The sequence below is a fragment of the Pagrus pagrus genome (assembly GCF_965226575.1).
Source record: "Pagrus pagrus genome assembly, chromosome: 4".
Classification (NCBI taxonomy): domain Eukaryota; kingdom Metazoa; phylum Chordata; class Actinopteri; order Spariformes; family Sparidae; genus Pagrus; species Pagrus pagrus.
Genome location: NC_140188.1, coordinates 8112266 through 8127121, shown reverse-complemented (window position 1 = coordinate 8127121; position 14856 = coordinate 8112266). Strand labels below are relative to the sequence as shown.

The 14856-nt window shown below is 41.3% G+C and overlaps 1 protein-coding gene across 1 annotated transcript in view; it reads left to right on the top strand.

The window, feature by feature from the left end:
* The first annotated feature begins 2811 nt into the window (after positions 1-2811).
* b3glcta (beta 3-glucosyltransferase a) overlaps positions 2812-14856 on the top strand; it is a 69557-nt gene continuing 57512 nt past the window's right edge. Inside the window, exon 1 of the mRNA XM_084351511.1 lies at positions 2812-3063. Within this exon, the coding sequence (XP_084207637.1) occupies positions 3000-3063 (64 nt within the window). The 5' untranslated portion in view covers positions 2812-2999. The remainder of the gene's footprint in view (positions 3064-14856) is intronic.

Sequence of the window (14856 nt, the reverse complement as noted above, 5' to 3'; positions counted from 1 at the left end):
GACCTGATTCATAAGGTTTTCTCCCATTTTGACATGGACATCAACTGAAACGATGTATTTCTTTGGTCAAACAGACATTTTCACAGGCGGAAGATTAGTTTTTCGAAATTTCTGTGCACATTTTTCAGCCAAAAAAATTGGTGCTTGGTTCTGAAAACGCCTTAAATGAGACCACAGAGGCTGTCGGGGACATTAAATGTCATCAGGCTGAACATGGAAATTCATCTAGTCGCTAGTCCGACTTTACAGATGGACTCAAGTTGCAAACTATTCTAACTCTAACTTTCCAACTTGCAGATTGAGCTGTGTTTATAGTACAGTGTAGTAGAAAGCTAAGTAGTGGTGATGATGGAGTCATGCAGCCGTGTTGTAGTTTGTTTATAGCCTAACGTTAGCATTGTACTTCTGGCAATTCCATTTACGCTTCAAAAATCATAAAAGTGGTGTTTTGTGAAGATTATCTTACTGAACAAAACATGTAAGTTTCATAAACTTGTGTTTGCCCCACGTGCCCCCACATCATCTCTTCAGTGCTCACTGTACAAATGAAAGAAATGATGGTGTATATATGACAGACGATGTGCACGATTTAAGTATAAAAAATAACTTGTATTTCCTTCACTGAGTTGTGAAATAAGAATTTAATGGACTGGTTTTCTGTGGGCAGTAGAGCTTAATGATCCTGTAGAAATGAGGTGTCAAAGTTTAACCAGCAGTGGCCTGATTTTGCTTTTAAATGACGGAGAATGAATATTAATTTTCATGCCTTAGCGGAATATCTTTGCATAGGTCAGGTAGCAGAAAACACACAGGTGCAACTTAAACCACAAATGAGGCTAAATTTAGGTGTACCACTGAGCCAGCATGCAAAACAGCCCAGCAACACCTGAATGCAATGCAGCCATTATTAATACCAATTACTGGTGCACTAATGCAAGCAGCTGTTGTTCTGGGATCACACGTATCCCAACATTAACATATTCTCCAGATAACAAAATAATGCAATTATGCAACTTGTAACTAAGTAACTAAGTGCATTCACAGTCCCAGTACACCTACACAGATGTTTTCAGTTATTGTGGGAATAAAGGCTGAGAATAAATGATGTAACCAGTCTAATAAGATGATAAATGTGTAGGCTGTCTAACTCTAACAAGTTCCACTGAACTCAAAGCAAAGAGAGACGGATGTCAGCGCACACACCTACACAGTCCAGCAAAGAGGTCTAAGAAACCTGTGTGGGTGTATCGAGGATGTTACAGGGGATTTAATGAATAATTTGAATAAGACTTCCAAAAAGAACTGTAACAAAATATGTGGGTCTTTAAAATCAACAAAAAAGGAGTCGGGGGGGAAAGGAGTTTTGATAGATTGTTCCCTGTGGCTTCTCCAATTGCAAGTGTAGCATCCAACTGAGTGCGTTTCTAACGTGAAGACACCGAGGTTAAATCATTAAAACTGTTCAGGGACAACCACTGGTGTGTTCTGACTGGATTTTTTTCTAGACAGACATTTTGATTTAATGTTTTGAAAAAGAAAAAAAAGCATGAATAAATGCAACTAGTTACACCTGTGATAAAATGTCTGGTATGTCAGGGCTTAAAGTAACAACTAAGAAAAATGCACATGGTGTTTCTGAGGCTGATTCAAGGATTTATTTATATCTATTAAATTATTGAAATGTGAAGAAAACAGTACAATTATCTAAACATTTCAGAGACTCTTCGGTGGCAAGTCAAGAAAGATTTAGGGAGTGGACTCTTGTGTGGGAATTTTGATTTCTGACTAGAACTTGAAAAAATAATCAATTAGTTCTTAATCAATTTTTATGGTTTTAAGTTATTTTTCAGCGATAGGCCAAACATGGCTGGTTCCAGCTGCTTTGCTCTGTTTTATATCATTATAAATCGAATAGGCTCTATGTGGGTATATCTGTATGGAAGAGAACATCCATGCTTGCAATAATGTTTTTAATGCCTTTATCTCTAAATCACAAGTTAAAGGCACAGTAGCTACACTCAAAAATTAACTACACCTCCTACACAACTGAAGTACATGGGGACTTAAAACGTAAAAAAAAAAAAAAACACCCAAAAAATACATAAAAACACAAAATGGATCCTTACTGCCTGTCAAAGTCTCGAGATTGACCCCCAAGATCAGAAATTGATTTCGACTTCATTTACATTCTCAGGGCGCGGTCGAGATTTTGCACCCACTTCAGACGAGGTGCGCACTAATGTTTTTTAGCTTAGCAGCAACCGTAAAGATATTGTCTTAAAAGAAAGCTGTAAATAAATCTTTTCAAATCAATTTTGGATCTTGCTTCTAGAGCATCAGATTACGCTGGACAAGCTGCACAAAGCAGCTGTATTTTATTTATTTTTTCTTCAGTTGCGTTGTACATTTTAAAACAAGTCCCCATCTACTTCAGTTGTTTCTGAGAATTCTGCGACACTGTTTTGCTGTGAAGCTCCAGAAACGTTAAGTGGACGACGAAACTTTGCTTGACTTTTGCATCAGCAAGGCGGGTGAGTGGATAATGACTGAATGTTCATTTTTGGGTGAACTCTCCCTTTAAGAATCTCTCAACTATAGAGCTACAGCTTGATTTTTTTTTTTTTTTAAAACAAAATGCCAATAAATAAATAAATCTGTCCATTTTGTCATTATTTTCTCCCAAAAATTAAAGTGCTCAGTAACAGGACTGTCACAAGAGCACTTGAAGGCAGCAGCAGCAGCAGCAGCAGCAGCCTCCCTCTGGCCCGCCTGTGTGCCTGTAGGCTGGGCTCAGTGAACTCATCCCGCCAGCAGAGCGCGTCCCTGCGCCTCGGACAGAAAATGGGGAAGCCTCCTACCGGAGCACAAACCCACTCCCCGTTTTTTCTCTGAGAAACTGTGAAAAGGAAAAGCCCTGTTGTTTTTTTCTAACACTGTCAGAAAGCCCATGCACTGCGAGCTTTCTCCACCACCTCCACAGCTCACAGGACTCTCCCAGGATGCTGTCGAACAACCCTCACATCGGGCACAAAGTGGCAGGCTGTTGGATTTTCCTCTCCCTCTGTAAGTACTCACTTTACTTTCTAATCTTCTCGTCGGGGGAGGGGGGGGCTCGGACCGGGCCAGCTGTGAGGGGACGTAACGATCCTCCACAGTAAACAGTTTGTGCGGCGTTCAAAGGTGAAGCTTGTGTTTGGAGAGACGCGACAGTTGTGGCGCTGAACTCGGTGTTTGCAGCGTTCAGGGGAGACGAGCTGCGAGTGTTATTTCCAGAAGTGTTGGAGAAGTGCGGAGCCATGATTCAACCTCAACTTCCTGAGGAGTTGGAGGGCGATTTTTTTTTTCTTTTCCTTTTTTTCTCCTTCTGGTTGCCATGTGGGTTTATGCAGACTAACAGCTGCAAGTTTTACATGAGAGTTAATCGCAGGGAAAAAAGGGGTTTGAATCAGCTCTGGCATTCCTGCTGAAATCTGTTCCGCGCCGCGTTAAGTAGCTTCTTCCTGACACATCGACGTTGCGCTGGTGGGAGTCAAGGAAGCCCGAGGATGAATGCACCTCAGGCTACAGCTACTGTAAGCTTCAACCAAGTCAGAATTCCCTCTGTTGCTCTGGGATGTGCTCAACACAAGTAGAGGATCACACCACAGACATGCAGAGATGTTATTCCTCTTCATGTTGGCATAGGAGGAGGAAAAATCATATCCAGTCTTAACAGTGTCATGTACTTTAATTTTTTAAAAATCAATTAAGTTTGCTGATGAAAAGTAACATTTTTACTTCCTGGGGTGGACTTGATTGGTTAATTAGACGAACACTCAATGGCTTAAATATCAGATATGTCAGGTGAAGCACCAGGAGCCTGCAGCTGTGCATACAGTACGTCCATGCATATGATCTGCACATACAGAGTGTACTCAGTGATGTGTCACGTCCATTGGGTGGGGTGCAGCACACAATATGTGGCTGCAGCTGTGGAGAGAATTACAGTGAGTGGCCAATATTGCATCGGCCCAGCGTACCATGTGGACGTCCTCCTGCACAGGATGAGATAAACGCTGAGCGCAGGAGAAAATTGTCACAATTTATGAAAAAAAAAAGAGAGAAAGGGGCCAGAATAGACAGATGGATCTGCAAATATTTCAGTACTGCAGGACAGAAAGGGCAAAGGAGGAGCTGGGTCGTGTTTATGACCACAGACCAAGCACAGGTTACAGGCTAACAGAGTATCTATGAATGTTAATGCTGCAAGAAATTGCCTCCGGTCACACTGATTTATTATTAATTGGATTCGACCTAGGGTGATCAGTTCTTAACCCGCAGTTCTCTGCTTGCTTTACACCTCACCATGCTTGTGTCATGTAATAAAAAATCTTTTTATCTGACAGACTTTCATTTCTAAATTCTCTCAAAAAGCAAGAAAGCTTGTCATGTATCGTTTAAAGATCGCCTCCCTCTCTCTCACAATTTCTGGTTTGGGATCAAAAAAATTCAGGCTTGTCTCAGTTTGATCCATGGGGAAGTTCATTCTAGCTCTCCTGGAAAAAAACATATACCTCAGAGCTACTACACAAGGTTCACGGATACGTCAAAAATACATCACAGAGCGGGCAGTATGTGGAGCCAGGGTCACTGCTGCAATCCACCGCTACGTGCACAGAGTACAGCTTATTTGGCAGCGAGTCAAGCACGTTTAGTTCGGGCATCAGACTCTGACAAGGCTGCTTGTCTGCTCTCCCTGTATGTAATATTCATGGACCCAACATCAAGGCGCAGCTGAGCTCTGGAGGGTGTCCAGTTCGGTGACATTAGGGTGCCACCTCTGCTGTTTTTTCAATGATTTCATCCATCAACAGACTCCCATCTCTGATGTGCACTGGAGCGGTTTTGCAGCTGAAGGTGATACTGTCGAGATGAGCGGCTGCACCTCCAAGTCCAAGTCTGAGGCTTTCGAGTCCACACGGGCTGCATCACAAGTGTGGAGCGATATCGGTCGCTCCACAAAGCCTCCATTTGATTGATTATAAATGGATACAATAGTGACATACAATATTTGGGGTAGAAAGTGTATTGTGCAGAAACTGTGGGTTAGATTTTTAAACTGAAAAAAAGCACTGACATGCTGTTATTATGAGAGTGGTGAAACACTAGAAATGGCACATTTGCTGCTGTTGGAGATCTTCTCTGCTACCGAGAAATCTCAAAAGTTATTGCTGCTTTGTGGTTTGAGCTTTCCAAAAGTTACAGATAATCATTTTCTCTCCAAAATACAAGAAACGTTTGCTTTCCCTGTCTGCGCACCCAAGAGACGCCTCAGCTCAGGTGTCCTGGGGCTTAACTCGGAAGCGACAGTCAAGAGGATGTTGAGATTGATAAGCTCAGCCGAAACCTCTCAAACAGCTGTCTTTGTTCCGACCGTCAGCTGTGGTCACACGTTTCGGCTGTTGACTGAGGGAATGAAATCGCAAACAGGAGCCGCCACGTCGAGTTTTCTCCGCAGGCTGGATGGCCTCACTGTGGTTGAGAGCCTGAGGAGGTCTGTGCGAGAGCTCTTAGTGAGGCTCCCACATATTGAGAGGAGCCAGATTAAGTGGATCAGGCACCTGGTAAAGATGCCATCCAGAGAGGCCAAACTCTTTCTGATCTAGGATGTGCTGAAGAGATTAGTGTGTATCTGGTCCGGGAGTGCTTGAGGATCCTGCAGGGAGAACTGAAAGGAGCCCTGAATGAGCAGCTATCGGTGGAGGGATGAGCGATGGATGGAGGTTGTAGTCTACTATCCAAATGAGTTATGATCGGAAAACTTGAATTTAATTTCATTAAAAAAAAGTTTAGTGGTTCAAGGATGCAACATTGACTTCCCTGTATCCCTCCCTTTAAGTCGGTGTGGACAGTGCTGCAAATCGCGTTTTTATTCAAATCGGCGAAAAGTCATTCAGTCTATGAAAAATCAGAAAATTATGAAAACTAAATTAACCTCCAAAAACCCAAGGTAACATCCTCAAGTTATGTTTTTTGTCAGCAGTCCAGAATTCAAGGAGATTTAGTGTATTATCAGGTAAGATAAGAAAAAATATCAAATCTTCACATTAAAAGAGTGTGAAGAATGTCAGAAGAACTCAAACAAGAAAATCGGTGCTCTGACATTCACATTTAAAGTGAAATTTCAAACCTTTATGTAAAAGCATAATAACAACGAAAAAGCCACTTTTAAGATTTACCGTATTTTCGTTTTCGGGTCAAAATCATTTTCAGTGGCGTGCTAGGAGCAACATTACGGTAGCATCAGGAGAAGAGTCGATCCCTGAGTGCGGCGCTTTAGGAGCTTTCCACCTTTACTCTCCTCCATGTTATGTACACAAACAATGTTCTCAATGCTCGTGTTCATGTGCACAGACCCTGGTGATACTACGAGCAAAGTTTCATGTTGTGTCAAGGCTTCTTAGTGTTTTAAAAAGAGCGATTTTGCCCCTAGCACGCCATTGAAAATGATTTTGACCCGAAAACGAAAATACGTTAAATCTTAAAAGTGGCTTTTTCGTCGTAATTATGCTTTTACACGAAGGTTTGACTCGGGTTCCTTCACAAAAAAAGCCTAGGTTGCATTTTGGCGAGAGTTTCACTTTAAGCTCCGCTCTAACAAGCAGGACTTGTTATGTTTCGTCCCCATCAAGTTACTCACCTGTCGAGAAGAGGAAAAACCAGCTCCGAGTCAAGTTGAAGCCCTTTAGCCGCTTGTAACACATAACTCACGTGCACTAACGTGCCCACATGGCCAGCCCGGCCACCAAAACCACTGAGAACCTCGGCTCCCAACGGACAATTAGGAAGTGTGACTTTATTCTCTGGTCAAGATGCCTTTACTCCACCATATCTTTATCTTTATGTAACAAAACTGTAAATGTAAATTACAAAACAAAAATGTACATAATAAGTGAGTATTCAGTCACTGACAGTAACTGAGTAAGTAATGTGCAACGCTGGGTATCGAACTTTCATACTACAGCGACCGAATGAATACTATCGAGTATATTATATATGTTATATATGTACATATATTGTAATTCAATACATAAGTAGTTAATCTCGTCAGCGTCAGTGAGCCAGTAAGCATGCAGCATGCCAAGATCTAACATTGCTGATGATTGCAGGATGCAGGACAAACACTGTGTTATGCATAGAGACGGGGCTCACCACATGTATGTGTAATGTAATCTTTTGATGATACGGATTTCATGAAATTGATATAGAAACGTGTTGTTCAGTATTCAGTATACTGTATTTAAATCAAAAGATATTCTTTTGAGACAGAGCTCCAACCAGAAGCTCTGACTGGGGAAGAAGTTGCCAGTGTGGGTCCTAGATGGCTGCTGGCGCTGCTCGAGTGTGAAAAAAAAAGTTTAAATTCAATATGACACAATGCCAGATGAAGCCTGCGCTTCCTGCATGCCGAACAGTTCGCAGAGCAGTTTTCATAAAACACAAATCAGATGCATTATTACAACTGTATGTGCAGCGCAAACTGTGTGCCATCTGTGCCAGCTCTTTGAGGAGCCACTTTCATTATAATAGTGTTTACTGCTTCTGTCCACACAATGTGTTTGGTTTTTTTGGTTTTTTTTTTTCCATTATAGAAAGAAACAGAGGCATTTTGCAATGGAAAATGACTTAAAGCTGCCTAAAGTGGTTTTTGATTAGTGACCAGAGAGTGAAATCTGAAGTCAGAATAACAAACCTTGATGTACAATATCATCTCATCGTCTCCTTCAACACAAAGCTTATTTTAAAGGGAGAGTGATTACACTCACAGAAAGAAGCAAATAGACATAGGTTTGTCCGAGGCACGACACAAATTGAGGTCAAGATCGGTCTGCATGAGTCTAAGATGTTTCTGATGGAGCTGTGTGACTCTACTTCTCGAATGCACAGAGAGAGGAGTAAAACTAAGAGGGGGGTAGAGGACAGCCATCACCTGCTTGAAGGGTGGACTTGCTACTCATCCGGCCACCACCCCAACCTCCACAGTCAACCCAATCATCAGAACAAATGTCAGCTAAGTACATTTCCCAAAGCTACAGTTAAGTTAAAACTGAACGTTTCAGGTTGAATTTTCTGTTTCTCTCTTGTCGCAATGCTGTACTAAAACCCACTTGGTTAGGGTCCGGAAAGCATCATGGTTTGGCTTAAAAACATCAATTTTGGTTGCCACGATCAGTCCAACTTCCTGCTCGCTAGTTTTGGTCACCACAAAAAATGGAAAATATCCCCTGGTCTCCTTCAAAATAATACATGCTTTAGACACAACAAAAACAGATCGATATATCCCCAGGCAGCCTTAAAAATATCCACTGGTGTGACTTGAATTGCGGTCAGCTGTTCGGCTGCCTTGTTGGCACAAAATGTCTCTATAAAAGTGTCATATTTAATGTTTATTACAGTCATTGTGCTGTTCTGTCTGAAGCCAAGGAAAGAGAAGTTGTCTCTCATCATGTTGAGCTTTGTTATATTTATCCTTATTAAAGGCCCTCAATGTTGTGTCAGTTTTTCCCCGTGGTATCCATAACTGTTTTTTATGGGTGTTAAGTCATGGTGACCACACTAATCTGCACACACACTGACTGTGCTAGCAGCTAACCTTTTGTGCAGTTGGTGCATGTTGGCTGCTGTGAATGTTGGACTGTAAAAAGCTCATCAAATTTGCATGAGTAAGGCAAATTAACTCTGTGTTAAATTTTAACAAACCTTAATGGCAGGAACACAGCAACATGAGAATCCCATTTGAGTCCTTTTTGTCACCTCAAGTAGAATTTAAGTCCACTATCCACTGGCCTTTTATCTCTCATTTTCCCGCTCCAGAGGAAAAGTATGAGTCTATGTGGCTTGCTGAATGTTCGATTGTCCTCACCAGCCACTCTACGCCATTTTTGTGCCATGCAGATGGCGTTCTCTTTTGAACTCGAGTGCTGGGAGCTGCTGTGTGGTTTGAGAAGGGCTTGGTAAGAGGTGAATCCAGGTTGAATGGTCCTTAGCTTGTGGATGTTTGTGCACTGGTCTCAGAAGAGTTTGTGGATAGCAGCCGCTCCGTAAATATCAGCACTGCGAAGCTAACGTGATTTTAGATCTTATTGCCTTGGCCAGATTGAATAACTTTGTTTTTTGGGACCGCTGCAGCTGCAGCAGCCACTCTTCAGCCTCTTTTGAAGCCTTTAGTTGTCTCGTTTCGCTTTGAACCATCACACATGGACGCAGTGATTATCAGAGCTCTTTTAAAGCTGACACTGACTGCTAATTAGCATTCAAGTTAATATAATACACCTGCGTAGCTGCCTTTCCTAATGTGATTTACTTCAAAGTACTTTCATGTGGTCTCTCGATTTATTTCTGCTCCCTCTGTGCACATTAAATCCTGAATGAAGTGGGAAGTTAAGTAAGACACCAACCAACAGTGGAACAAGCAAATTGTTGCTTAATTACTATGAATTCATCAGGATTTTCATATTTAAGACAAGAAGTTTCCCTTGAGGAAATGTTGGAAGAAGTATTCAGGTCCTTTGCTTTTTGATCTTATGCTTGCTCGTGCTTATTTTTGTGGATTGCAGGACTTTTGTGTTTGCTTGTAATGCGTATTGAGGTGAGGTTCCTTCTATAAGCTCTTATAGGAAATTTTTACATCTCACATGCACAGTCTGCTTCTTTGTCTTTTGTTATTGTGTTACAGCGTCTTTGTTTGACCTTGCAGAAGAAATAAATTAATGAATCGCTAAATTAAACTGAGGGATCATGAGATGATTAATGGCGGAGAGAAGGAAAAACAAAGTCCTGATCTACAAATGTCTTTTTAGTTTATGGACACGTGACAAGAAAAACAATTTTATCATATTAAGTTTATCAAATGTGTTTTACCTGACTTTTTTATTTAAAAAGTAACTATGAAAACTGTCACCAAAGACAGGGTTTGATGATGTGGCGATCAAGAGAGTTGTCACCATTGCCATTTATATTTTTAAGTTAGTATTCCTTTAGTGTTCATTGTCCGGGAGGTTTTTTACCAGGAGTCGAATTATCTGCAGAGGTTTTCTCTTTCTGTAGAAAGCTTTGATTAAAACCAGTACAAACACTAAATAAAGCAGATTTATGTTAAAACCAGTGTTTCTTGATGCTGTTGAGTGGACACAGGATGTCAGGATCGGCTGCAAGCTGTTATCTTCTGCTCAGCTTGTTTTTAAGTGAGGATGTCTTGAGTGTTCATTTTCAAGGTTTTTACTGGGAGCCAAATTATCTGCAGATGTTTCCCACTCTCCAAAACAAAGGGAGTAATTAAAACCAGTAAAAAATACAGCATAAATCAGTTTCATGAGCCGAGCTGCTGCTGATGTTAGCTTGACTTGTTTCTCTAAAAACTCTAAGATCCAGACTTCTGAAGAGTAAAATCCTTAATCCGGTTAAAGTGATGTAACAGAGTCCAACATACCCCTCGCTTGCCGGGGTCCTGCGCTCTGGTGGCTTGGAAAAACGGCACCTCCCATCAAGTGCGACAGCTCGACCCGGGATGCTGTGGTGGAGACCAATCTCTGCACAACAGTGTCTGACTTCATGCTTTTGTCCATTTCATTTTCCTGCGACCAGACATTAGCCAGGAGCAGGCTGGTCTGGCTGAACGGTCGAAAGTTGCCGTGGGCAGTGATCATTTCAAAGTCCATTTCAAAGCTTTTAATCCTAAACATAAGTGAAGTACAAGTACCTCAAAACTGTACTTAAGTGCAGTACTTGAGTAGTACTCTCTTTCTACCACTGCTCCTTGGATAATCGTACACCTTGAACAAATGGGAACTGTGCATGTTTTCTTTGTCAGATTCTTTGAATTCTGCTAAGATACCAACCTGACTCCCTCCCATTGTAATGAGCACAGTGTTTCCCGGCTAATTGCATTGGACGTCTGCTTTGATTACAATGACAATGTAAATTTAGACTCTTGTTGAAAAGCGTTCAGCTAAACCATTCAGAGCTTTCAGCATGTAGAGTGATTCCCAGAGTTTCTAAAATCAAAGCAAACAAGTTCCCTTCGGTACGGCTCAATTGAAAACATGGTTGGAAACAACAGACTTGATTATGCAGGCAGAGGAGGCGATGAGATGGAGGTGCTCCCATCAGCACTCCTGACATTATGTAGGGAGTTATTCCCACCCACTGTCTTCCTCCCCCCCTCCGAGTGTCTCTGCCTCTCCCTCTCCAGAGTGAGCCATGAAAAGATTGGAAGTTTGAGCAGCTGTAGCAGAATGTATCGTGAACTTGAATGTATTCCTGTAGGAGGCTTCATTTCACGCCAAGTGTTGCATTTTTAATACTGACAGAAATTGCAAGGCCAGATGACAATGTAGTCGTTTAACTCGCTCTACAGAGCTCGTGATTGGCCCGATCGGATTTTATAGTTGTGACCTTTGTGAACGTTTGTGAGTTAATAGGGTTCATTGACATTATCTGAAATGTGCTAAGTCGGAATTTAGTTGAGTTGGCTTTTTGTTGATGATTAACAAAAAATGGTTGCAAATGGTTATTGCATTTCCCACTTTGTACAGTTTAGTTGCTCCGTTTATCAGCAAGCACCGGCTTTTTTTTTTTTACTTCATCCTGCAAATGTGGAAAAAGTTGTTTCATACAGACAAATGGCATGCACTACCATCCTCTCCACCTCCCATCATGAAAGTCAGCTCATACGCATGTAATGTGAACGTGATATGACACGTATTATAGGAATGTAGATATGATAGATATGAACCATACAAATGTTATTTTGGCGACTAGGCTGAGAACACTTGTACTCTAGGAGCGTTCAGGTCCACACTTAAGGTCTACTAGTAGACTCACTGTGGGTATAATCTTGCCATTGGCCAATTTTTTGTCAGCATCCTCTTCCCTTTCTGCCATCTGCGTTTTAGCATTTTTCGAATCTCTGTCTCTACGGGAAACGACAACAGCTCCCAAGTTGGCAACCTATACATGCTGAAAATGGAAATGCACACTAACCATAACCTTGTTGTGAACAGTACGGCCGTAAACAAGCAAGCAGTTGTTTCCTTTTCTGATGTGGGGATTTAGCCATTTTAATGCACATATTCCACCAAAACAGGTCCCCTGGCGCTAGTTTGCAGGGGCACGGTTGCTGCATCCTGGGTTTAGCGGCACCCCAAGACGATTGTGATTGATTTAAAGACATACAAACAAGCCAGATGTTTTTTTCTCCTATAGCAGAATGATAATGGGTGCAGAGCTGTGTAGAGCTCTGGTATAGTTTTGCAGTTGATTCAATTATTGATATTGTCAATATTATTTTTATTCTTACTCCCCTGTAAAACATGTTACACTAGTTCAAAATGTAATTTACAGTGCTAGCTCAAACAAGTTCAATAAACTTATGATATTAAGTTGAATCACCATTCACCAGCTGATTTTCTGTCAGACTGGCTCTTTTTGCTGCTTTTCTCAGTCTCGGCTGCTGTTGTTCGAACCGACCTCCGTCTGAAACAGAGTGCCACAATGTGAGGCTGCTCCCAGTGACCTTGTTATATTATAAGAGGAAGAATTATAAGAATTCAACACTAACCTTTGTCCATAGTTCACATTGTTTTCATTATAGTAAGAAGAAACCACCTTGACTTCACACATACTTAGGACCCAGAGTTCTCCAGAGAGTTTTTACTCTCTTTTCAACTTGTGTTACGTTCTGAAGCAGTCTGAGAATAGAAAAGGGATAGAGATAAAAGAACAAAAACTCAAAATTTTAGGTTAACAACTTACTGACAAAAATGTCAGAAAAAATTACAAAATGCCAATATCACAGCTGAAACATAGTTTTTACTCTCTTTTTCTTATTTTTCAAGTGACTTTTTGTCTGCAGGGTAACCAGGAGTTTTTTTTTCCTGTTTTCTTCCTATTTTCTCTCATTACTTCTCTTATTGGAAGCACTAATGCAGTGCTCATTCAAACGTGCCTGTTCGGGCCGATTGCTTGGCCTCCAGTATTGCTGCTTGTGGCTTTCTCAATATCATCGACCCGCAGTGCCGGAGAACCCCCGCAGCTCCAGACACAGCAGTTTCAGACCCAGTTCCAGATTTAGATGTTTATGTGTGCCGCCATTTTTATTTATTTATTTATTTTTACCTTTGTTCAACTTAACAACACAGTAATATCACAATATGCCACCAGTGAGACAGATCTTTTGAGGTGTTCCCAAAACATTAGCCTACATTCTTAATAACAATCATCACTTACGTTATCTTACCATGTGAGGCAGCTGGATTCACATCATCTCCTGAATCCATCTTGTGAAACACACAGTGGTTGAATCAATCAGTTCGCAGCTAGTGGCGTTGCGACCAGCGAGAGGTGCCACTGTTCGTCTGAAGGCAACAGTGGCAGCCTCTTAAGATGCTAGCGTAGATGCTGCTATAGCATCTGTCATATCAAAACTGGAGGGAAGGCTTTTTCTTTAGTGAAAGAAGAGCAAAGAAGCACACTAAAGGTCCTGCTGTTGATCTGTTAGTCCTCGATAGACTGTAGTAGACAGATGGTTTGGATGTTCCTGCCCCTTTCCAGATGTTTCTGTGGGTCTGGAACTGCAAGGGCTCTCCAGCTCTGCAGGGTGTTGTCAGCTGATGTTTGTCAACTTCACTGAGAGCTGCACTTCAACACTGCACTTCCTCGGGTCCTCAGTGAAACACCTGCCAATTATGAAGTCGATCGGATGAATGGTAGTTGAGAAAATTATAGGGACAGACAGATGACAGAGATTCCTCATCACTAAAAGACTCTCAGCTGCACATCAGCGTCCTTGGTGCATCCTTCTTAGACGGTCGGTTTGAATGCGACCTTAATGAGGATATTTTCTGCTCTTTAAATGACGAATGTCTTCTTTTGAAACGAAACGTCGAAACATAGTGTTTCTTTGGCTTAGTTGGCAAGTTTTGGACTTTTTCAAAACTGTCTTGGCTCCATTGTTTATCGGGGGCTTTCAGGACTAACATAATTAGGCTCATTACATTGTTCGTTTGTTCTGAACCGGTGGCTTCACTCCAGGCTTTACACAGTGAAGTGTTTTGAAGTTAACTCAGCGCTTTGAATAATTTAAGAAATGGGTTCCTTTGCATGGATGGAATTAATATCTGACCAAATTACTGCAGATTGGGTCATTAAAGCAAAGTCACAGAGATCATATCTATCTTATGAAATATGCACCTTTTTATATTGGATCTGTGTGTGTGTGTGTGTGTGTGTACTGTATATATATATCTTGGATATTGGATATTACACCGTAGCAGTAATTTTAGTGGCTTGTTCCTAGAAAACAAATATGCTGCTTTTTAGGGTTTAATCAACACTCTCGTTGCCCTTTAATAGCTGCTGCAGAGTCAGGAGTGTACTTTAACTCTTTCTTTTCGGCTCTATCACCTAATTAAAGTCAGATTTAACGCTGACCGATGTTGGAGTGCAGGCAGCCTGATTTAATATAAACTGCTTTATAGATTCATTCTCAGCGACACTGCTGTTTTTGATGTATTGATTTGAAATCCTGGGAATCTCTCAGCGAAGATTTTCTTGTCTCGGAATCGATAGCAATGTGATTGGATAGAAGCTCTCCTGGCTCTAATTAAAACCTTGGATGGATGAATGGTGCTCTTACAGACTCGGCTCGGAGGAATTAGGCTCTGAGTTATCGTTATAATATTTAATTAAATATTGATAAAATATAATATCAGATAAAATAACATAAAGAAGGTTGTTTTGTCTAACCTTGTCTGTGTTCGGCAGCTTTTGGAAGGATAATTGACTCATCCTGAAGGAAAAGGGGGGACTAATGATTAA